The sequence below is a fragment of the Aphelocoma coerulescens genome, chromosome 2, assembly GCF_041296385.1.
Source record: "Aphelocoma coerulescens isolate FSJ_1873_10779 chromosome 2, UR_Acoe_1.0, whole genome shotgun sequence".
Classification (NCBI taxonomy): domain Eukaryota; kingdom Metazoa; phylum Chordata; class Aves; order Passeriformes; family Corvidae; genus Aphelocoma; species Aphelocoma coerulescens.
Genome location: NC_091015.1, coordinates 164,048,290 through 164,072,904, shown reverse-complemented (window position 1 = coordinate 164,072,904; position 24,615 = coordinate 164,048,290). Strand labels below are relative to the sequence as shown.

Below are 24,615 nucleotides of genomic sequence, written 5' to 3'. Positions count from 1 at the left end.
ACACTAATATCTGATTCTTCTAAGTTTTCAAGGTACTGTAATAATTCTGGAACTTTGAGCTTTATCTTTTTTTTTAACTTAAAGATTTCCCTGGAGAATTAACTTAAAATTGACAGGGAAAGAATGATTCTCCTACATGTCTATTTTTTGTACTGTTGGAAGAGAAGGAAATAAATGTCATGATGATGAATAATTTTCAAGAATTCGTATTTGGGAATTTTTAATATTAGTGATCTTGTTTAGTCCTGAAGGGCAGCTGCTTGTGTAGCTCCTTTGTGGCAGGAATTGTTTTATTTGCAAAACTTTGGCTCTGCTGCTAGAAGATACTGCAGGAGGCTTGAATGTTTTTTGTTTGGGTTTACTGTGGCAGAAATAACACATTCCTTCCATATTAAGTTTTTTAAACTTCATCTACACTGGAAGTTTCTCTTCCAGATCATCATGTTGTATCTGCTGGAGATGCAGAGGTTGTCTGAGACTTCACAGGTCTCTCCCACTCTCCCAGTGATGAGATAGAAGCTGATAAAAGCTTTACCCCTTTTCTTTTCCATTCCTTTCTGGTAACTGACTCAAGTCCTGCCCTTCCAGTTATTTCTTTCTTGTGAGTTCTAAGGAAGGAAGTTTCTAACAAGAGCCATGGCTCCTTATTTGTTCTAAATTTTTGAGCTTTGACATGTTTGCTTCAGGCACTCAGCTGCCTTCCTGCATCCCCCTCTATATTCAGTAGTCATTGGGGTTTTACACAGAGAGAGAAATCTCTTAAAAAATACATAAAAAAGCCTCCACCCCCACTTTTGCTTTTTATTCTTTCTAAGAGACATGGTGCTGACCCCAGCAGTGCTTTCTTGTCTCGAAGTGCCTGGCTGCAGGTGACATTATTGTCACTTTGTGACCTAAACCTTGACCTCCTGGGCTTGTCCTGGGAGTGTTCCCAAATCAGGGGTTGGCAAAACATTTCCTCCTGTGTGTGCTCTGGAAGGGACATCTCTGATTTTCAGAAGAGAGTTGTAGTATGGACCAGAGAATCTATTCCCAAAGTGGAACAGTTCTTAAACTCCTGCACCTCTGAGTTTAATGAATTTTTGGAACAGTGTTTCAGTTCAATTGTAAATTATTGTGCAATAAATGGAAATATTTAAATAAGTATTCTTGGTTGCCCAAGACACTCAGCTGTAGCTTGAACTTGTACATTGAAGGATGGCTCTGACAACTCCCACCTCACCAGTATTCTTCTTTCTTCCCTTTTTGGAATATTTATGGATTGTGCAGTAGCTTCTTGGGAAGTTTTGAATTTCAGATAGATTGGTAAAGTGTTTTTGCAACTGTCTGATTGTATTTGGTATTTTGGTACCTGGTTCCAATAAATTTTCATGTGTATTATATTTTTATCACCAATGCTGCTATTTCTGCTTAGTCTCACAAGGAAGAAAAGGTTGTAAATTAGAATAAAATTTTCCAAAATATTAATTTGAATAAAATATTACTTGAAAAAATTAACATGTAATTGTATTAAATAGCAACTAAATTAGTAAATTGTTAATTTTAATAATATTAACTTAATAAGAATGGTGAACATTATAAAATAATATTATTTTTACTTAAAAAGTTTATTAGAATGAACTTTTGCAGTAAGTTCTATTCTGTAGCTTTGTCTGCATTATTTTTTGAGGTTACCAGTGATGTAATTGGTGTATTTCTATCAAATGCCTCTGGGAAAATTTGTATTTGAAGGATAGTAGCTGAGAAATACTAAGTTTTTTGTGAGAAGTGCCTGTGTTTGCCTGGCTTACAGAGGGGAAAGAGTTCTCCCTCTCAGAGAAGTTCTTCTCAAGGTTAAGTGCTCTAATTCACAGCTTGTTTTGGTCTGTAAACAAGCCATGGAAAAGGAATTGCTCCTTGACAATAAATCCAAACCAATTAAAATATTTGCTTGTGAATTTTTTTCTTAAAGGGGTAATGTCAAGGTAATTTAAAATAATACAACTCTTTTTTTATGTAAAGGCTCAAAGAACTGAAAAATTCTGTGGCTTTTTCCACAGAAGTGGATGTGAAAGCTGTGAAGTGAGAATATAGATAGGTGATCAAATGCTGTGGATCTGGATATTGTGCAGGTCAGAATTGTCATGGAACTTCTCTTTAAGATGTACCCTTCTGCTTAGTTTGAGTTAAAAAAAACCAAAACCAACCAACTATTAAAAAGGTGGTTTTAGTAATGGATAAGGATATTCTTAAAATTGGAGTAGGAAATAAAGCCTGTATGTGAATGTGTGTATTTTTTGCGTATATATTTATATCCATGTATAAATATTAATTTTGATAGACATACAATAATATCGTCATTGAAATTGTGCTTTTTTCCCTCTATCTGAACAGCACCCGGCAGTGTCACCTCCTCCTTGATGTCTTCAATTCCACAGAGCATGAGTTGACCATCAGTGCCAGGAACAATGAAGATTTGATTCTGCATGCTGGGGAGTGTCAGCGGTGAGTGCTGTCACTGTTAAAAGGGCCTGGATTTAACCCTGTTATTTGTATATAGACAACTGATGACATCTGGGGGCTTGGTGTTCTTTTTAAACATTGTCCACATATCAAAGAATATAAAAGTTTTGCTTTCTTTAAGATGCATCACTAAGTTTTAGCAATATCTCAAGTAAATTTATTTTGGCTCTGCATGTAGTAGTCCTGAAAATAATGAAATACAAAGCAGTTGGTACTGAGGTGTACAGCTCATTTCACTTTTGTGCAGTGTTTGAATGTAATTTCCATGTGCTCTGAATGCAATCCTGGTGTTAAACGTGATCTCAGTAGTTTGTTATCCTTTCCCAGTTCTAAATTTTCTTTACGTGGTTCCCCAGCCATTTCCTCACTTTTCCTACGAAGAAAACTACAGGCAAGAAAAATAGAACTGAAGAAGAAGCAATTCCAATCTCTGTGGGAAAATATATTTCAGACCAAGTAGGCTGTTGGGAGTATTGATTCTTACAACCCTACTGGAGTGATGTACAGCTCATTATTAACCATTATTTGCCATTACATACCTGCCTCGGGTTCCTGCTGCTGGCTGTAGCCTGGGGTTGCTTGGTTTATCTTCTTCAGATGGTCATTGCATCTGGATTCCAATTTCATCCTAGAAAAGGTGATAATGTGAAAAAGGGAATCTTGCTTTTGAGTCAGGGGCTCCCTGCACTGCTCTCTTCTTTGGGAGAGTTGTGCTGCTCTCTTTAAGTCCTGTAAGTGAGAAACTTGCTTAAAGAGAGATGTTTTCATGTCTGCAAACCCCTGGATGAATATTAAGTTCAAAGTCAAACCACGTTAATTGCAAGGAATGTAGCTGTCAAAAAGAATTACAGAATAGGTAAAACAGCAGTAAATTTGGAATGCTTTTTGCCTTGGTGACCCCCAAAGCACAACCAAGTGGAAATATGTTGACTCAAACTCAGGTTGAATATTACTTTACCAAGCAATGGACAAAACCATCAGTAACATACAATGTTTGTTCCTTTTTTTTGGAAAAAAATGGCTTTTTTTCTTTTTTAAAAAGCCGTCTAAATAGTCACCAAAATGTTATTTTTCTTATCATATTGTTTTATAATTTTATTTTTATGCCTCTTGTTTTTTTGAATTGTTTTGTACTTTTCAAATATCTTGAGTTTTCATTCCCAGTTTTTGGGACAATATATAACAGATAAAAATTAAGCTACAAATAAGGTTATAAGATTTCTTTGCATCTCTTTGATTGAATTTTATTTTTCTATGGATTTAATATTTTAAATTTAAATATCCTTAAATCATTACATTGTAATGGATATAAACCCTTTCAATCAGTCTTTTGAAACAGTCATTCTTCAAGGGAGATTGTATATGTGTTGGAGGTATTGAAACTTTTTAAGAATAGTGATTTTTATATTTATTGCAAAATATCTTTTTCCTGGTGGTTAGAAATTGCACTGAGTTTTCTATCAGTTCTAAACTCGTTTATTATCTAATTTCTTGAATGAAGTGCTTTTAATTGTAAAACTGTGTATATGGCTCCTACATTGCTCTGAGTTTTAATTTTTATTCTGATGGATCTACTACAGAAAAGCAGGTGAAACATGCACTGGGCTTTAAAATCACCTTCCTGCTCCTAGAAAAGGGCTTTTGTTGCTCTTTGGGGAGAAAAAAAAAAGAAGAAAAAGAAGGAGAAATCTTTTCCCTTTTTAAGCAGTGGTTCCAGATCTTTGCTTTTTAACACAGGGCAGGTATTCTCTGGAATCTACTTTTGAACCAAGGTTTTCAACCCAACCATACAAAGCTTTTCAACACATCCCTCTTTTAGATTTCTCCTTTTATGATTTTTTTTTCCTTTGGATATTGATTGTTATTAAAATCTGATTAATATTTAAAGAGAGGCTTTTCAATCAAGTTCAGGATTTCTTTCCCCTTCCCTGCACCTTTTTGATGCTGCCCTCATTCTTGATGTTTGCCTGATTCTGCCTTTATTTAAATTATGACTTTTTGCCAGCTTTGGTCACTTTCTCTTCCTTTTGTAATTTGGCCTCTCTCCATTCATCACCATCACTTTGAAATCTCCCATCCTGACAGAGTGGAGGTAGCAGGAAATTGTTTTCTTGGTTTCTGTTGTTATTTCTGGGGACTGTAAGTGTTTTCATATTCTCTGCCTCCAGACCTACAAAGAAGGATAATGCTGCATTCTGCTTACTCTGGCCTCTTTGCTTCCCACTTTGGATGTTTAGAAAGTAAAATAACTTAGAAGTTTTGATCTATTGCTTATCTTTTCTATATTACAGAGGCATTGCTGTAGAATGTAAGTTTTTCCCTCCTGTGCCTGGGAGGGAATTTTCAGGGGGTTCTTGCACTGCTCCCATGGAAAATGAGGAATGGTGATGGAAGTTCCTGAGTGCTGCACTTATCAGAACACTCTCTGTAATATGCTTGATTTATAATGAAGGTATAAAATTGACCATGGTGCTGGCAATGGGAAGGGTGGAAGAGATGGAAGCAGAAATGCCAAAAAAAGTCTGGGATTGTCAGCAGATTGGTGCTGGCACTGCCAAATCTTTCAGAGTCCATGCAGGGCAAACCCTGGGATCCATTTTGTAGTATCCATATTATTTGGTGCATTCCAACCCTGTTGCCTTCTCTGGCTTATTTGTATTCATGTAAAATGGATCAAATGTGTAGAGTACTACACAATATTTTTGTTTTAAGGTCTGAAAGGCATTTTGCTTCAATTAACTTAGGGCAATAATAGCTGCTACAATAACACTGCATATGGCAGGAAAAACTGGTACACTACTAAGGAAAAGTGACATCCTTTAGGCCATTAAAAGACTATCTGGAAAATAGATGCCTTGTTCTACAGTAAGATTATTCTGCTGACTAGTGAGAATTATCATTTTAGCTTTCAGAAAAGCTTAAACTTACAATTTGCTGTACTTTTTAAGCCAATAATTGAGATTATTTACTGTGCGCATTGTAACTGTTCTTGGAGATGTATATAAGCAATGTTTCTGAGAAGTGACACTCTTTTCCCTCTATTTTAGGACAGAGAAACATTTTGCTCCCTGTCATTTTATAGTTAGAAATGATCATTTGGGCTCAGTGATTATTTTGTTCACTCATCTTTCTGTCTTTCATCATTGCTTGTTTTGCAGACAAACAAATGAAAGGATCAGCCTTTTTATTCCCCTATATCCCAAGATGTTAATTAGAGACTTCATACTCCCATCTCTGGTTTCCACATGACTTGCAATGTTCCTTTGTATCCCATTGTGGGACAATTAGTGACATATTTTACTTTGAGGTCTTTTGTTTCCACGACTCCTTTGGAATAGAGAAGGAAAAGACAGGAGATTTGTCCTCCCTCTCCTGTGAGGTTGGTTGACAAAAAGAGAGGACTGAGAGTTTTGCAGGGTCATTTGTTGAACTCCTGAAAATAATTTCAGGATTCATTGCAAAGCTAGATTCCAAATAAAATTAATTTTTGCTGCTTTACATCTGCAAGAGTTTTTATGAACTTTAATATCCACGGGGAAATGCACTGAAGTACTGGTGCCCTCATGAAAAGATGTCAGCCAAGTTGCTCTCCAGAAGTTCTGGCTGCACTCAGTGATGCTGGGATGTTGGCAATGTCTTCAGTTAATTTAAAATATGTTGTTATATCACACTGTGGTATCAACATGTTTTGTTCATCTCTCCAGTTGAACATAAGACATGTGATGATGAGGGAAGCAAATTCTCTCATGTCTGCTACTGGAAAGTTCAGCCTTCAGAGATTTTTCTGGACTAGCTGAGTCTCCAGTTTCTTGAAGAAGAAAAAAGCTGTTTCTTGAAGCAGTCAGCTGCACTGTTAAAGGAATTTTGCAACGAGGAAGGTGGAAGTGTGTTGAATGTAATCTGTGGGAAATCTGAGCTTGTTTATCCCAGCAACAAGGTAATCAACAGGTTGTTCTGACATGGAAAAATATAGCAGACAGCTCTTGGAGGGGAATTGTATTAATGTCTGTGAACAAAAAGTGTTGCCACTAGCAGTGATCTGAATTTATTGAAAAACCGTAGGTACGGTAATTATTGTGTTTCTTACTTGATAATCAAACTAAAATTAAATTTCATAACAGCCCTCATTTATGCGTAAATCACTTCATAATTTATGGTAATAGATGTTATCTCATTATGTGCCCCAGGATATCTCATTTAGTACAACACACCCTGCCTTGCCTTCCCATTCCCATTCTGTGCACGGCATGTCTGGCACTTGGGAACGGGGGAAGATTGATTGTGGGGATGGTCTGAGTAGATCAATCCTCTCGTCCATCCTTGTGGGCCAGCACAGCTGAGCTGTTGAAGCCTTCCACGTGTGTGACACTCCACAGTTGGGGTCTCTACATTTACACATTGGACTTTTCAGGCTGTTCTGGCCTTGGCATGAGCACCACAGGGATTAAAGTTTGGACTGCCCAGAATAGGACTGGTGTGTGAAGAAATGAAGAGCAAACAGGACATGGTAAATAAGGAAATAGTTTTGTTGGTAATTCAAATGGGAGAGACTTTTGTGCAAAATTCACACGTTCTGACAAGTGTTGGTGACACAGGGGATGCTGATGTGAAAGAACATGGTGGAATTTTGGCCTTTTCATTTCTTTAATTGGGAGTTGCCTAATTAAAAATATGCAGAAGAAATACTGCAGTAGCAAAGTCAACATTCAAGTTCAGGCTTCCTTTTTGGGTCAGCAGTTTTACCCTGCCTTTTAGCAGGGTTACAGGGTTAAATGAGCAAATTTGCTTACACATATCCTCTACAGTAAGTTTTGTTGCTTTTTTTTATAGTCAGCAGAATTATAGGTATTTTGCTCAGTTTTGCTAAGTGAACTTTTGTGTGTATTGACTTCACCTGGTTTGATTTTTTTTCTGTTACATTGTAATGAGACAAGACTAATTAAAGAAACAAATTATTATTTTCACTTTTATACCTCTCATCATGTAGTGTGGTGCTTCTTTCATCCATGGAAACTAAATAATTTTTAAAAGTCCTTTGTGTGCATACTAATTATGAGGGCCATTTCTGCTGCTTAATTATTTGATGTAAATGCGTTGATTAATTGAGCTGTGAAGTCTGTGCAGTGGTACACTGAAATTTCTGCAGTATTAGTTAACAATGCACATTTTGAAAACACTTTGAAATAGGTCCTGTTTCAAAGGGAACGAGAATTAAAATTCTGTCCCATTTTGAACCAGAAGTTCCCCCAATAAATTTATTGTCCATGTGTAAGTAAATGATGATTGTTATTTCTCATAGCTGCCAAGTCAGTGTTTAATTTGTGTGTCTGTTTATGACAGGGCATGTTGTCTGTATGGGAGATTAATGATTTTTTCCATACATTGCTATTACAGTTTATGTTTTAAAGACAAAGCTGCTATGATTAATGCTTTGCCTGCTGTCAAGAGAAAATAAAATTTCACAGCAGTTCCCCTTGGTCTTCATGTTAAATCTATGGCCAGCTGAATATTTCTGAGATACCTTCAAGTCAAATTGTATTAACTAAAACATGAAAATCACCCTTTGTTGTCAGGGCAATTTTGTCTCTTATTTGACAGTTTTTAAATACACTTTTAGTTTTTTTAAGGCTTGCCTTTTTCTAATAGCCAAATCAATCTTTTAACATAGTATGCAATTTTGAGTGAATAATTAGTTCTTTTAAACAAAAAAATTGTAAAGGAATTGTTAGTTTGGGTAGGAAAGGGTGATACATCTATCACTGGTCAGATCCATAGTATGAACCAGTTGTGATATTCATATTTATTTCAAAGCACTTTGCAAAAATTGGAGATGCTAGAGTAGGATTCTGCAAAAACTATAGAACTGCAAAATAACAAACAATGATAAAAAGAGGAAGAGCAATAGAAGAAGTAATAAAGAGAAATTTCAGTTTTAGACTGCTTTGTAACAGTTAAAAGTACTCAAGGAATTCATTTGCATCCCATGAAAAGCAGATGCTCTTTTGAGGTCCCTTACAACCTTGTCTCTTCTGTGGTCCTGGTTCTTTTGTAAGGCTCAAAGGCCCAGTGGGTGATCACAGGGGTTGGGAATCCTCGGTGTGACTGCACTGCAAAACCCTGAGAACAGGAGAGGCAAGTAGAGAGAGGGAATGATAGGAGAGAATGATGATATTCAGTTCTGGTCACACACACAGGACAAAGAGGAGATCAAGTGGCAGAAGATGCAGGTGACTGATGACAATAAAAGACTTTGGTTTGATAAGTGCAATAAAATTTAAAGGCATTATTAATGAACCGGATGAGGTGGGGACAGAGAAGGGCTCTCCTGTAAAGGTTAAGGGAAGTGAACATATGAATAAAAAATGAACTTTGAGCTGTCTATGAACGCATCTAGGAATGAAGAGATTTCAGGCCTCAGGCATCATCAGGCCATCTTCCTCATGGAGAAGTGGAGGCAAAGACCTTCACAAAGGCTGGGACTGAGGTGTCCTCAGTAGAATTGCCAAAAATCTGCCTGCAGTTGCCACACTTCCCCACAGGAAGACCTTTTCCAGTGTTCTGTCCCTGTAATTGACGATGAAAACAAATGCCCTTGTCAGTTTTACGTCAATATGTTCCTGTTCCTCTCCCTGTCCTGTCCCCAATGCAATATCATCTCTTTCTTCTGATTAGTTAGGATGTATTTCCATAGGGAATGTGCAGATAATCTGTTTCCTATGATTTGCATTTGAATTTAGCATTTCTGTTTCTGTCAAGAAATGTGTATTTGAGCACAGGTGAGCTTTCCTTCCTGTTAGTGGTGTGGAGACCTTCCCTTTGGGTTGGCTTTCTCTGACTTGTCTGAGAAAAGGGGGTTTGTTTCTTCTCTCCCCTTCCCTCCCTTTGCCAAAACTCAGTGTACTGATTATCTCAATCCTGGGATACTGCACTGGGTAGGCAACTCTTTTGGTATTACATGACTTTCTGTAAGATTTTTTTTCCCCTGCTCCTTCAATTGCCTTTTCCTAAATCAGGGGTGACTAACTCACTGGATCTAGCCTGCATGGCAGTTTTTCTGACCTCTCGGAGCAGTGCCTTGGCCTCAGAAGACCCAATTTGCACTATTTATAATATTTTGTGTATGCGGCTGGAGAAATGGGAGCTTTGTGAGCGCAGGCCAAGTTTGTCTCTGACAGGCTTTATTAAGTTTAATAAGGTACAACATAAACGTGGCTGGATGGTTTGGCCCTTATACAAAATATCACACATGTAGCACGAGTTTGCTGTCCCAGTTTTAAATGAGCTATAAATCACTCAGAATCCAAGCCAGTCATCTTCATTTTCCCCTTAAATCCTAAGTAGATTACAGGTTGTAGGACTTGCAGGGTTCAAAAGCTGTCTCTTGAAAAAAACCAGAGTAATTGGTTTCAGGATTCAGATTTAGAAATTATTTTTTTAAGAAAAAGAACTTATTTTCTTATAAAAGAAACCAGACTTTTTCTTCCTTAATTTCTTCAATACTTGGAAAAAAATAATTTATCTACTGGAATTTTTGGGTGCTAGGCACAGCGGTGGAAGCATTTGACAATGAGCAGGCCTGTTAAAAAAATTGACTGAAGTGCTAATACTTTTTAATTGGGTTTTCATTTTTGTGCAAGGTATGTAGAAGAAAAAGTAAGAATGGAAGACGATATGTGGTTGGTTTTTTTTGTTAGATATCAATGGAGCAACAAGCTAAACAGGAAAAAATACCTCTTCCTGAAGGAGGGCAGAGTTGAAATGGCTTTTGCTTTCCCTTAATTCACACATATTCAAACCAATAAATTCAGACTGGTTTTAGAAAATCACGTTTCAACATTGCTAGGTGATGGAAAAAAGTGGGGGATGAAGGTGAACATTATCAATCTTTCACCCTGTATTAATCTCCCTGCTAGAACGAAATACAAAAATACCAATATTCCCAGGAAGAAAAGATTCTATGGAACTTTTGAGTCTGTCCTTTTTCCAGTAGATTTTCTGAACATTGAAGGAGAAAGGAAAGTCATATTAATCAACATTGTTTTTTCTCCCCACATTTGTCTGTATTTCTGTGAGACAGATACTTATCAAAATTTCTGTTTTGTCTCAAACCGGCTCTGTGGTCAGCACACCTGAGATATTCTGTTGGCAGTCTCTCTTCAAAAAATCCACGCTAGAAACCTGGGAGGACTGAGTGAAACGATGGCAGACAACCACGAGGCAGAAAGAGGTGCCATCCACAGGAGCTCACACAAGTGGGGGAGTGCAATTGTGCAGCTCCAGCACAGCTGGCACAGCCAAATTTGTCAGACTTGGCCTGCAGTGTCAGTTCAAGGCAGGCTGCAGAGATTGTTATTGCAGAGATTGTTTCAGAATTCTTTCTTACCCAGTGGGATGCAGCAGTGCCCAAGGCAGGGCAGGCAGAGGGAGCTGCCCTGAGCTCTGTGCTTGGATGGGAGCAGGAATGCAAAGAATAATTTACTTGTCTGGTGCTGTGCTGTAAACGTGGGGCTTTGCAGCCAACTTCCAGGTTTGAGTGGATCCTTCCAGGGGGACTTTCCAACCTACAGTTCTCTTTGATTTGAAAATCTACCTACTCATTGGTAAACCTGCTCCTTCTTCCCAAAGCCAGCAGTGTTTTGGGCATGTGTCCATATGAACTGGTTCCTCTGTTGCTTTCTTTTGTCCTCTAAGACTTTCTGTCTTTCTAAAATTTGTCCTAATCTGTCTTGGCTTTTTTTTTTTTTTTCCCCAGCCTTTTCCAGAGGACAAATTCCTTTCCTTAGCCTTTTTTCCTTGATTTTTCTGTTGTTACAGATGGCATAATGCCACTTTTTGGTAAGGCTCTTGCCTTCCAGACTCACATATTACTTTAAGCAGTGTGTTATTGTGAGCAATGTGAATTTGCACAGTCCTCCTCCACAGGTTCAGTTAGCTGCAGTACTTTTTCTGCTCACTGCCACCTAAAACCGGTGCCTTGTATGTTCATCTAACAGATGAAAAAACTGTGGAATTCATTTTCCTGATGAATTGCTCTATTATGATATGTGGAGACTCGGAAATAAGGAGTGAAGGGTATCTGGATGCTACCTAGGCCCTTTAGAGATTGTAGGACAAAGTGGTGAAGGTAACTGAATAGTTTCAGTCCACTTCCCAATTAACTATCATCTTTATTTTTGTGGCAAAGCTCCCTAACACATTTCAGGTCATTTTTGTTTATGCTGCCAGTAAGAGACTGAGCATTTGGGTGTAGGTGCAGCTGCAGGTCACACCTGGTTTGATTGATATCTGTAGATCAACAGATTCATTTAGACCATAGCACTCTCTGTATTTAGGAGCACTTGGCTGTGTTTTGTGGCTGTGGTGACATGGTGGCTGCGTTAATGGGATGAAAGAAGATTGTCTTGAGTAGCTGCCAGTTACGTCTGCCTTAATGGCCAAAGGATTTATGAAAGTTACACTCTGATGTTGCCCAGATTTGGCTTTCTGCCTGCTCTCTGAGGCTCTGTAAAAGATCATGACGGTACAGCATAGATTTCCTGAAGCTGGAAATTAAAATATCCAATTTCTATTAATTTATTTTAGATGATCAAAAGTGTAATTAAAATAGCTGGTTTGTGAGTCTTTCCTTCAAAGAGAACACTCATTTAAAATTAGTGCTTCATCAGCTTGAATTTATTCCTCACTCTTGACATCCATTTAATTCTGCCTTCATTAACTGGAAACAAAAGCTAAAACAACAGTGATTTGAAAATATCACTGAAAGATGTTAAGTAAATGCTGTAGTATATAAAGGCAACCTTTTATGACATTTTCATTTTGCAGTTACAAAGTGTCTCCAGAAGTTGATTTGAAGTGAAGTCCTGGTTTTCTTCCCTGCCCCCTGTCCCGTGCCAATGTAATAACTGGGATCACAGGCAAAAAGTTGAAGCCTTCTTTGGAATAATGCAAGGATTTCTAGGTCCTGAATTGAAAAGCCAAACCAGTATTCTGCTAAGTTTGAAATCAGTTTTTGGTTTGCCCAAAAGTGTCTAATCTTGTCAGGGAATGGGGGGGATGTTAAGTCTGTAATCTTTCTTCTTCAACCTCTTTTTCTGTCCACTCCAGCCCACTCTTCCAGTAGCTGAATTCTCCTGAGGGAGGGCTTTGCCATGTTTGAAGTTTTCAAAAATGCACACTCTTTTTAATGTGTTTTCATAACAATGAAGAATTCTACTCTATCTTTGGGTTGTCAAAGAATAACAGACAATTCTGAAACAAGATCACTTGGAGTTGTTTGATTTCCTGGCCCTCTGTGGGACTGTTACTTGAGGGAGAGGAACTCTTAATCTGGATTGTGTAGTACTTTGATTTCTGCCTAGTGCAGGAGGTGTGTTTAAAACCTCCATATATCACTTATCAAATCACTCCTTATCTTACATAGTGCTTTCAGACTATGAAAGATCCCGACATTATGGAAATATTCCAGATTTGATACGTTGAATCATAAGTAAGTACCCTTAGGCAAGAGGGTGACTTGTGCTAAAGAAGGTTAATTACAGGTTTATTTCAGTTTTATGTGTACATCTGCATCAAGTAAGTGTGCTGAACTAGGAAAGAGTAAACAGGGCTTTATGCAGGGAAGATGTAGCTCATAAATCCATTAAAGTTCTGTTCAGGAATGAACAAAATTCTGGATCAGGAGGGTCTAATTAATGTAATTCTTGACATGTGAAGGAGTTCCCCACCAGAAGCTGATAGAGAATCCAAGCTGCTCTGGGATAAGAAGGGGAAGTTATTAATTAGTTAAGAAAGGGAGTAATAACTTGTAGAGCTCAGGTCCTCATTAGAGCCCCTCTGAGCCCTGAACTGCTTGGCTTTGTTTGGAACCGTGTTGGCAGAGGAGTGAGCAGAGGGCTGGGAAGGTCCCTGGTAGTGGACTGTAAAGGAGGGAGCTGATGTGAGGAATTACAGAGGACAAGGTGATGAATTGTCAGGTGAACTTCAGTCTCAGTAAGTGATGAACAGGGTGAAATAAGAATCTGAGCTTTAAATAGTGAACGATGAGCTCAGAGCTGCTTTTTACCTCTTAGGAATTGGATCCAGGTTTTGATACATCTGTGAAAATCCTACCTATGGTTCAGCAGTGGTTGAATACTAAACAAGCATCTTTTTGAGCAGAATTTTTTATACCAGCACAGGACAGGATGTTTTCACTTCTTTGGAATGATCTCACCAAATGAGAAGATGATACTTGAAAACTATTTAAGTTGAAAGGAAGTGCTAGGAAAAAAATATTTGCGAAAGGAAACTTAATATGAGAGAGGAATCCAACGTTACACTTGAGAGGAAAAAAGGGAAAATAAAAGCAAGCACACATTGTAAATAGAAAAATGAATTATAAAACTATTTCAAGTTTAATAGTCCAAGATGATTGGTAGTATATTATTTTTTCCCCCTACCCAATTACAGGATAAAGCTTTGCTGTTTGGTGTAACCGTTGTTAAGGTGGTTAAATGGGAATGGGTTTATTGATTCTTATCTTCACATTATTTATTTCTTGGTGAAAGTTTTGCTCTTGTCCACAGATCTTTTCCTGACTCCTAACCTGAAGGTTTCTGGAGTGTTCCCACACATACAGTTGTTGCAGGATTTGCACTGCTGAGGAGAGGAGCTGGTTGGAGGCTGTTTATAGTAGATTATTTCAGGATGGAATAGAGATTTTCCTCACCAGTGGCAGGTGATCTTCTAGGTGCTTCAAATATTCCATTTCTCCTCTCCCCAGTTGTTTTTCTCCTCTTCAGTCTTCTTTCCCATAAAATGTGCTGGTGCCAAGCAGCTGATCTTAGGTCTGTGCTTTAACTGAGAGGGGAAGGCAGTGGACAAGCAGGAAAACAACCTTTGCATTAATATTTTTAGTCTTATAAAGACTAATAAACTACGTAACAAAACAATTATAATCTGGGTAAATTCAGGTATATGTTGCAACTAGATGAACTCAGTGTAGCAGAATAGAGTTGGGCCATTGGTTCAGTGTGCCTTTCATAGAATTAAAATTATTTTTTTCTTCTTGGCTGTATAAGTCTACTGAAACAAAGCTTGTTTTGGAAAGAATCTATAGAGTCATTGCTTGCATGAGGAAATTTTTCCCTCTAAATGACTCCTGCTATAACAGTTTACTAGGTCAGCTGTATTTTTCCTGAAGTGTTTATTCATTGTCTTTTTTTTTTTTTTAAAGTTGAAACAGAAGTATAAGTCAGCTCTGCAGAACACATGGCAGAATATTAATTCTGTTAATAGTTGCTATGAAATGTGTGGTAAAATCCCAGCTGTGGGATTATCTCAGCTAAAACATTTTCCTTTGACAAATGAGGGCCTAACATGTAAATTATACTCACCACCAAAGTTTCCTTCCAGGGTTACTTCATCAGGGAAGCTTCTCAGCCCTCTCTTTTATATCAAAATTGAGTTAATGAGTTGTGCATCTCCTGATGAGTTGGCAGAGCTTTTGCAGCTTCAAGGAGATCTAACACCTGCTAATATCAATGCAAAAGCTTGGCTGCAAAGTTGCCAAACCCGCATTTAACCTATTTAAATCACAAGCTACCATTGATCTGCTTTTCACAGTGTGTTCTCCTGAGTGCTTTGGGTTTAGATGTATTACTTAAAGAAAGATTTTAGTATTTAATTTGCAGTGTTTAAAAGGGGAGAAGCTGCCTCTTTGGCATTGAGAAAGGTAAAAAAATGCAGTTTAGTGATTTATTGATAATTAAGAGGAGACATGTAATAGGATTCTTCTACTGCCTGAAGATTCCGTTTGGTGTGAACAAAACCAGATGTGATCAAGAAAAAACTACAAGTGGTATGAGTGAAAAGCTTTAGGGAAGTGTATCCATGTTAACAGTGAGGGTAGGAGCAGGCACTGATACTGTGTATGAACCAGGGGCATTCCTGTGGGTCCAGCACAGCTGCATTACCCCTGACAGCTGGCCCAGGCTTTGAGAAGGGTGATGGTGCCCAGGTTTTGAGAATGGGGATGGTGTTGAACAAACCTTTCCATTCAATGTGTAGTTTGAAATCCTAGAAACATAGAATGGTTTGGTTTGGAAGGGACCTTCAGGATCATCCATTTCTACCCCTTGCCATAGGCAGGGAACCTTCCACTATCCCCGGTTCCTCCAAGCCCCATCCAACCTTTAACACTTCCAGGGATGGAGCATCCACAGCTTTTCTGGGCAACCTGTGCCAGGCCCTCACCACCCTCATCATAAAAACCATCTTCCTTGCATCCAATTTAAACCTGCCCTCTTTCCATTTAAAACCACTGTCCTGTCACTATAGGCCTTGGTAAAAAGTCTCTCACAGGTTTTCTCACTTTACTTCTTCCTTTTAGGCACTGGAAGGGGCTCTAAGGTCTCCCTGGAGCCTTCTCATCTCCAGGCTGAGCCCCCCACCCAGCTCTCCCAGCCTGGCTCCAGAGCAGAGGGGGATCCAGCACTCTGAGCATTCCCATGGCCCTCATTTGGAGCCTCCCGAACAGGTCCCCAGGTCTTTCATGAGCTGGGGAGCCCAGAGTTGGATGCAGCACTCTGAGAGGTACCAAGGAGTTGCAGCAGTACACATTTCATTATTTTTTCACAGTCCTGAAATACATTATTTGGAATCCTGATGGGAGCTGTGCCATTCTGTGTGTACTGTAACAAGTTAATCCAAGCTTGTCCTTAATGAGGGTGCTTGTGGTGGCAGTGACAGCCCAGATTGGAAATAGACTTTGTTTGTAAATGCTAGAAATGGACTTTGTGTTGAGAAAGGAGAAACCTTATTTTTTAAAGCTGTTCACTCTTGAGTACTTGTCTGTGTGTATTAGGAGAAAGTACCAAATATACATCTGAGATAGTTTCCATCTAGTAAAATATATGTATTTTTTTTAATGATAGCAGCTGCACATGGTATTGGCAAATAAGAGAATTGATGCAAGATTTTTCACAAACATTTGTCTTGTTTTCTTACTTTAAACCTGTGTCTATATTATTTTTCTAGGTAAAAACCTTTCACTCCTTGGAGTTTTGGATGACTTGTGAGCTAAATTTATTTTGTAAAGAGTAGGCAAAGCGTGGGTAATGTTTGTAAATCTAACCTGTTCAATTTGGATGAATCTTATGCTGAGATCTTAACAGTTCAGTGGCTTAAGAAGTGGGGAAAGAATAAAAAATTGAAAAAATACACATATTAAAGCTACTTGAGTCGCAGTTTATTTTCCTGCTGCTTTTTGAAAAAAGGGGCAGGGGAGAAAAGTGTCTTTAAATAGCCTGTTGGGCTGCTGCTGCTGCATCTACTTGCTTGTGTGACAGATACTACATTTCTCATTAAAGGTACCTTGCAAGGGCTTTTGGTCGCCATAGTAACTATCTTGGAGCCTTATACCTTAAATTTATCCTGACAAAGGTTATTGTGGCAATTCCTACTAATTGGCTTTTTTTTTTCCCCCGTTGCTGCTATTTTTATCTCATCCCCTCCTCCTCCATTTAACTTCCAGATCCTAAGTGGAATGAATTGGCAGAATTAGTGAGAAAATGCTTTACAGGGTAGGACTAATTGGCATCTAAACTCTGTGTTTTGTTCCTCAGTGTGAAAAAAAATCTAAATCATAACTTTCAGTGGTAACTAAAAAGTTATCAGATTTGTTCTCCTAATATTTTTATATGAAATAATATCAGCGCTCTTGAGACACAGTTTCGGTTCATGCAGGCTTCTACTATTGTTTATTATCAAATATTAGTCATGTTGTTTATTAGCAGATACTACTACCAGCAGAGATAGAGGGAAACAAGCCATATCCTGAAGAGCTGAAAAGCTAATTTAAAGTAAGCCTCTAATAAACAGAAGGGTGCACAAAAAGAAGAGTTAGCCGTGTGCTGTGCTGTATTAGTACCTGGGACAGGTGCTATATTGGTACAGATGCAGCTACCTGGCATCTGCTGGTGCAGCTGGTTGAATCAAAAAGTTATTCATAGGCTGATGATATCATTGTTTAATTTCCTGTAGGTGTATTAGAGGATGACTGCTACATTTCCAGTAGCTAAGAGGTCTCAAATTTAATTGCTTGATTGACTCCAGTTCCATTTTCCAGGCCCAGGACTGAGATGGCCGAGCAGTGACTTGATGAGCACTCCCAGGGTACTCATTCCATGGGTACAGGGCAGCAGAGAGGAAAAGTTAGAGGTGGAATGGGGGCTGTCAAGTGCTGTAACTTCTGATAGTGGGGAAGGAACGGTTCAGTTCTGCTGAACAGGGAGAAATGTGGTTGCAGTTAACGACAAAGTGCAAAATGTGGCCATAAAGGCAACAAACTGGGAGGAAATCAGACCATGGCAGTGGGGGAAGGGAAAGGAAAGGAAAGGAAAGGAAAGGAAAGGAAAGGAAAGGAAAGGAAAGGAAAGGAAAGGAAAGGAAAGGAAAGGAAAGGAAAGGAAAGGAAAGGAAAGGAAAGGAAAGGAAAGGAAAGGAAAGGAAAGGAAAGGAAAGGAAAGGAAAGGAAAGGAAAGGAAAGGAAAGGAAAGGAAAGGAAAGGAAAGGAAAGGAAAGGAAAGGAAAGGAAAGGAAAGGAAAGGAAAGGAAAGGAAAGGAAAGGAAAGGAAAGGAAAGGAAAGGAAGTCTCTGCTTTTCAGTGAGGTGCAGGACACAGATGCACATTCAACCACTGTTCTACACTCAGTCCATTTCTGTGTGGCAGAGTTCACCCAAAGGTGCAGCCAGCAGACATTTGACGTTTTTTCTTCTCTTTGAGATGTAAGAGAAAAACTCTTAAAACCTCACAACCTTTAAACATTGAGCTTTCTCATTTTAGTATCAATTCAGTCCTGATGCAGATCAGCACTTAAGTTTAGCACAAGGCAAGCTTAAAAGATGTAAGAGATGTTTATTCAGTGTTGACTCCAAAGCACTAAGGATGATGCATTCAGTTGCTTTGAAGTCCAAGAATAATGCACTAGAACTGGTTAGAACAATTTCATTTTATTCCCATGCGTCCTCAGCAGAAATTTACAGGGACTGTAATTTCATGCCTGGGAATGGAAATTTGATACAAAGCTAGAAGTTTTAAAAATAAATGAATTATGGAGGCTTGGGAATTACATACATCCTCAAGGGCTGTGCAGGGATATGTTTCATTTGCCATTGTTTTTTTCCTGTGTATAACTTCGAGCAGAAGCCTCTTTTTCAATATAAAACTGAAAAAAAACTCTGTAAGACTGTCATTGGCTTTCAGCAATTTTAATTCTTCTTTAGCATGAAGGATAAGATGAAGGATTATTCTGTGCTAAGTAGATGGACAGGATTTATATCTTGTTGACAGTAAGTCTGCCTTTCATGTAATGTAAAATGAAGGTAGCAGAGCTTAGTGGTATCCAAAATTGGTATTTTGTCACTGTAGAGCCAGTTCAATGGGCTTTGTAGAACCTTTATTCTCTTTCCTGAGGTATTCGATGCTACCATTCCTGACACACTGTTGAGCTTTCTAGATTTTCCTGTATTCTTCACTTGGAATGTCTGAACAGGAACAGAATTCAGAACTGGCATTTTGCTCATTTTTTGGAATGTAACGAGGTGACCTGAGATAACAAAGTCTCTCTCACACGTTTTTTCCCCCCATATGCTGGGAGTATCTTATTAAAGAGGTGTAAGGTGTAATTTGGAGCCTGAGAGACCAAATGGGGAGTGATATTCTGGCCGTGGGCAGGAAAGTGCCAAGAGCAGGAGCACAATCTGCCTCTCTGGGTTTGCTGTGGCTGTTGCTGGTGAGTGCTGAATTCACTGCCCTGGCAGCAGTTGAACCTGCTCTGTCTGCCCGAGTGGAGATGGAAATGAACTGAGACCAGAGGTGGGTATTGGATGGAGCAGCTTCAAGGTTTCCAGAAGGTTTTATTTTAAATACATCAGCAATGGTGATCTGAAATGTAAACGATGACTTGGTCATGTAGAAAATTGCAACATTGTTCAAGACAAATAATTTCTTCCAGTGGTCAGTCCTGGAAATGCCTGAGCCCTCTTGGAAATCTGAAATTAAATGGGGGTTGAATAAAACAGCATTCACATACTGTGATAATTTTTCAAGCTTTTCAGGCATTTAAACTCTAATTTTATGTAGCAAATTATACTCATTTGCTGCACAGAATTTCTAGCTGAACACCTACTGAAGATTTTTTCTTATTCCGTTGACTTTTACATTGTGTTGAGTATGACTTTTTGACTATGGCTTTTGTTCTTTTCAGCAGTTTTATATCTTCCTTTTGATCACTGATCCAATGGCAGTGGGATGCCTTTTTCCTGGGTGTGTTTTCTCCCTGATACAAAGTGATTCTGATGAGCACTTACGTTTGAACACTTGCTGCTGCAGGAATTACAAAAGATTAAGGGATAATACAAAATTATGAAAAAGAGTAAAATACAATTTAAGTTGTAGCAGTAAATGTTTTCTCATGTATTTCACTTAAGTGTGCAGAATGTACTTAGTAAGTCATAATTACTGGTTTTATTATTGTTGGAGGAACTAGAAAAAGTTTCAATGGAAGTTAGTCATATACCTGATTCTAAAAGAATTTCTGTTGACCTACCAAAAGTGTTCAGTGTGTTTTTTTCAGATTTTGCTTTGCAGTTTCTGTTAAATTCTAAATCTGGGTATTTCAGGAGAACTAAGCAGACTTAGAAACTGAATAAAGTGCTCATGCTGTTAACACAGTTCTGTGCTTTCTTGCAGTGTGAATCCAATTTATGAATGGCTCACTGTCAGAGGCTTGTGAAAGCTCATGGAGGGTAATGGTCTAATAAAATCTGCAGCAAAATTGCACTTGTTTAAAATGACATTAAATTTTATCTTCATGTGTTAAAGTATGAAACATATGCTCCTGACAGCTTGAGCCATTTGAAGTTTTTTCTTTGTATATCATTAGTGACAGTAGATGTAGTTTAAATACTCAGGAAATTGAAGACCATTTTGGTTTGGACATGAATGCTCCATCAAAAATATCAATGAAATGTGTTGTCACAGTGTCATTCAGAGTCATTTAGGTTGCAGTGGACCTTTTGAGGTCAGTAGTCCCATGCCTCTAGTCAAGCAGGGTCACCTAGCACAGATGTAATCTGCTGCAGTGTTGTACCAGAACATAGTGGTTGCTAAAATACCTCAGAGAGAAGGATTTTGACCGAATACTTCCTGTGCTTTTCTTTACTTTTTTTTTTAATATAAAAGGTTCTGAGGTTTTATCTGCACCTGAGACAAGTTGTTATATTGACTGTAAGGAATACAGTAACTTCACAAAGAACAGAATCCCAGTATTAAGTGTACTGTTTCTCTGAAGGACTGAGTTTCCTAAGACATGATTCCTTTTAAGCTGCTGTTTCTCTCTGCTCCCACGTCTTTGAAGAACACTTTTAGAAGTCCAAGCATTTATCTCTGCCTCTGATGGGACTCAGTCCTGGATGATGAAAGGGGTAGGAAGGGTCCCCACAGAGCAGCTGATGAGTGACTTGTGTAGATGCTGGAAGTCCTCCCTGAAATGACAATGATCAAGGAAATGTGATGTCCAAGAAAAAATGGCTCTTCTGGGGGCCAGCCTTATGACTTCTGACCCTTACTTTTTCAGATCTGTTGCTTTTTAAAAAGGATTTGGTTTGTTTGATGATTTTAAGTTTTTTTTTTTTTGTCTTTCAAACTTAGAAAATAATTCCAATATTATATTCAGTTTCTCTGAGCTCTTCCTTATCTCTTTTAAAGGTGGTTTTGTTGACAGTGTTGATTGGATATGAAATCTACCTTGCCTTTTGCCTAGATCCAGAAAATCTGGAGATTCTTTCCCTTATATCATTCTCCCTGTCTCTTTCATGGGTTTTCTCTTCCCTACCAAAGACACCTCAGTGGTTTTAAGTATCTTAGGGGGGAATTTTCTCATTATCAGATCTTAAAATCAAAGTTGTATCTCCATTTATTGGTGAGGTTTCTGCAATTCCCTTTAATCCTGGTTTGACCTGTGTCAGAGATTGGTGCCTCACTCTTTTGCAGACTGTTACAGATATCTATCTATATATCTATATCTTTATCTTTATCTATATCTATGTCTATATATAAATAGAGAGAGATATGTATGTATGTATGTACATTCACAGTTACATTTTCACACTGGAGACTTTTGAGATTTTTCATCTTTGTATCCCTTAGTTTTCCTAGCCTTTATTTGAGGAATGTTGAAAGTATATTAGAAAACCAGAAGTTACTTTTCCAGTTCAAAGTTTTCTTTTAGTGGTATATAGTAATTAAAAACTAATTAGACTTTCATAACTTGAAAGTTAATTTATGACGTGTAAGTAAATTTGTCATTTTAAAATTATGGCAGCGCTTGTGGTGAATGTCTGATCTCTTAGATCAAAAATTATTAGGGTTTTAAGTTTTTGGTTTTTTTTTTAATTCCAAGTGATGTCTCAGTATCTCAATACTCTTAAAAGAAAATTTGCATTTGGTTTAAGGTTTTTTGTACCTTATTTTCTGGCAAAATATTTTACTTTGTTTCATTGAAGAAAAATTACAAATAGCTTGTGTCCATCTGTGCACGAAGACTGAATAGATGCTCATCAAAGATGAAATGTGGATCTAAAAGAAGTTAAGAGGTTTTCAAAATTACTTTATTTACAGGAACATATTTGTGTGGCATCCAAATTACAGCTAAACCTCACAGGCAGGATGCTTGAGGAAACAAAAGCAGTGCAGATGTCTTTTTATTTAGTGAAGGTGAGATAATACCTCATAGTGTTGTGTTACAGAGTACCTGAGTGATTATTTGCTTTGCTTTATTTTGAAAATTTTGATTATTTTAAGATGATTCAGATGGAGATTGTGTGACAAAGAAACATATAAAGGAATTACAGAAATAAAACTTTTTTTTTTTTTTTAATATTATCTCCATATGTAGGTGTGGAGCACTGTGGAATTGTTTAAATTGAAATGGTAGAAATTGTAGGAATTACTCCATGGACATGAGATTCTATTCATCACAGTAGAAGATTTAAGCCAACAGAGGATTCTGTGCTGTACTTCAGTTCAAATGGTTGCAGATAGAATGAGAAGTAAAACAGAGGAAGATGGAATGTAATGTTTTGCCATCCCTTAGGTGTGGAAGATCCCCCAGTGCCAGTGGGCACCTTTAGCAATTTAATGTGTGCTGCGGTCTTGGTTCTTGCTTGGAAGATATCGGAAAAATATTTCTGATTTCCATACTGGAATTTGGTGAAGGTTTGAGCTTTGGTGCCTTCACTGCGTGTCAGGTCCAGGTAAATACTGATTTAGCCACAATCCTGAATGCAGCAAGCCAGCAGGAAATTATTTCAGTGGAATTTGGTGCCTAAGGAACATACACCAAATCTGAGGAACAAGCTGTAATTTTCTATTAACCCCTTCCACTCTGATGAGCTCCTAGAACAGTTAGACTGAAACAAGTCTAGTTTTGATTTAGGCCCCCAAAAATTCTGTCAATACCAGGCAGGCCCATCAGTGAAGCCTTACAGGTACCTCTGGGTGTGTTGCATGTTGTATTCTAGCTCCACATTGACTATCAACACTGTTGATTCCATGGAAAGTATGTAATTACAATTCTGTGGTTGCAAATACATTGCATTAAAAACTAACAATAAATCGAATATGCTTTCTGAATCCACTGAAAAACAAACATGCTGAGAGCTGATCACTTGGAAGTTCATAATTTTTCAAGTCTCGTTCAGATCATTCAAATTAAACTTACTCTGCTAAGTGCAGTGTCTAATATGGTTACACAAGTTACAATCTTGCACAGAAATAATCATCTTTAGGGGTTTAAAATAGTTTAATGTAAATAATACATATTATGGCAATATTCTGATGCTTGGCTGGGATTATTTTTTTCTTAATAATCATCCTTCACTGTTAAACATGTATTTCATTGCTTTTTAAATGTTTTTCCTTGCTTCTGTTCAGAAATAAGGCTGTCAAGTTTCCAAACCCAGTGTTGTTCTCTTAGTGTTTAAAGCAAAACTAATTATTGTCAAAGATCTTGAATAATGTACAGAACACGATAAAGAAATAAATTATATAACCTAAGGGAAACAAAACTTGACTTTCTAGAAGGAGTTTTAGAAAACATTAATAACATGCACAAGATAAAGAAGCAGTAATATACCCTTCCAACTCAGAATATCTGTGATCTGGAAATAAAGATTAAATATTTCTGGAAATAATGATGCAGATGGTCATATTTGGTGTTGATGAGGTGTTTGTAACCTCTGTTGGGACTGTGAAATGCAAGAAGCAGGAATTAGATTGGGGAACATGAAAAACTGATCCAAGAAAATGAATTCCAAAGTTCATGTAACAGTCATTCCACATTTACAATAGAGATTGTGTCCAGGGATGGAGAAGACAAAGAGCTGGAAATTCTTAGAATGGAAAGGAACTTGGATTTTAGGGTCACAGTCTAATAAAGTGGAAACGTAGAAAGAAAAAAATGAGCGAACTAAATGAGAATACAGGAATCTGAGTTCCTGTGCCACAGGAAGATCAGTGAAATAGCAGAAAATATCAGTTCAGGACAGAAGGGTTGATCTTACTGAGAGCTTAAAAAGCACAACATCCTCCTTTTATAGGGCTTGTTACAAGACAACCAAGAGGAGAATTCTGCCAGTGACCTCTCCAGTGCTCAGCAGGACAGTCGTCCTCGCTGAGGTGCAAAATCCTTCCCTGTGACACTGGGACCCTGGGCGTGGTGTCTGTGGTTTGTGCTCATCTTCCACCTTAGGGTCTGTGTTCCTCAGTGCAAGTCTGAGTCATTTGTGAGACCTTGGTCTTCTAAAGCAATAAAAGATCCTTCTTGTCTGTGAAATAAAGGTTCAGTTTTGCATGATGTGCTGGACGAGTGATTATATTTGACAGTTTCAATATTTTGATTTCACACCGAGCCCCATTTTGAATTGCATCTGTCAAGGTAAAAGAAAGATGTGCTCCTACAGAGAGCTTTGTCTATGAGACAGGATAGTCTTTATTATGCTGCTCAGCAAATTCATATATTTCTTTCTGGCTTTGTCCTCACCAGGCAAAGAATCAGTTTCATTTTGGATATG

The 24,615-nt window shown here is 38.0% G+C and overlaps 1 protein-coding gene across 5 annotated transcripts in view; it reads left to right on the top strand.

Moving 5' to 3' along the window:
* Positions 1-24,615, top strand: part of TRAPPC9 (trafficking protein particle complex subunit 9) — a 459,459-nt gene that overhangs the window by 164,241 nt on the left and 270,603 nt on the right. For 4 of the 5 annotated variants that reach the window (XM_069005535.1, XM_069005533.1, XM_069005534.1 and 1 more), the window contains one exon: positions 2,374-2,484. In XM_069005535.1, the coding sequence (XP_068861636.1) occupies positions 2,374-2,484 (111 nt within the window). Of the gene's footprint in view, positions 1-2,373; positions 2,485-2,858; positions 3,554-24,615 lie in introns of those variants that run through there. The other variant, XM_069005537.1, reaches the window with a different exon arrangement.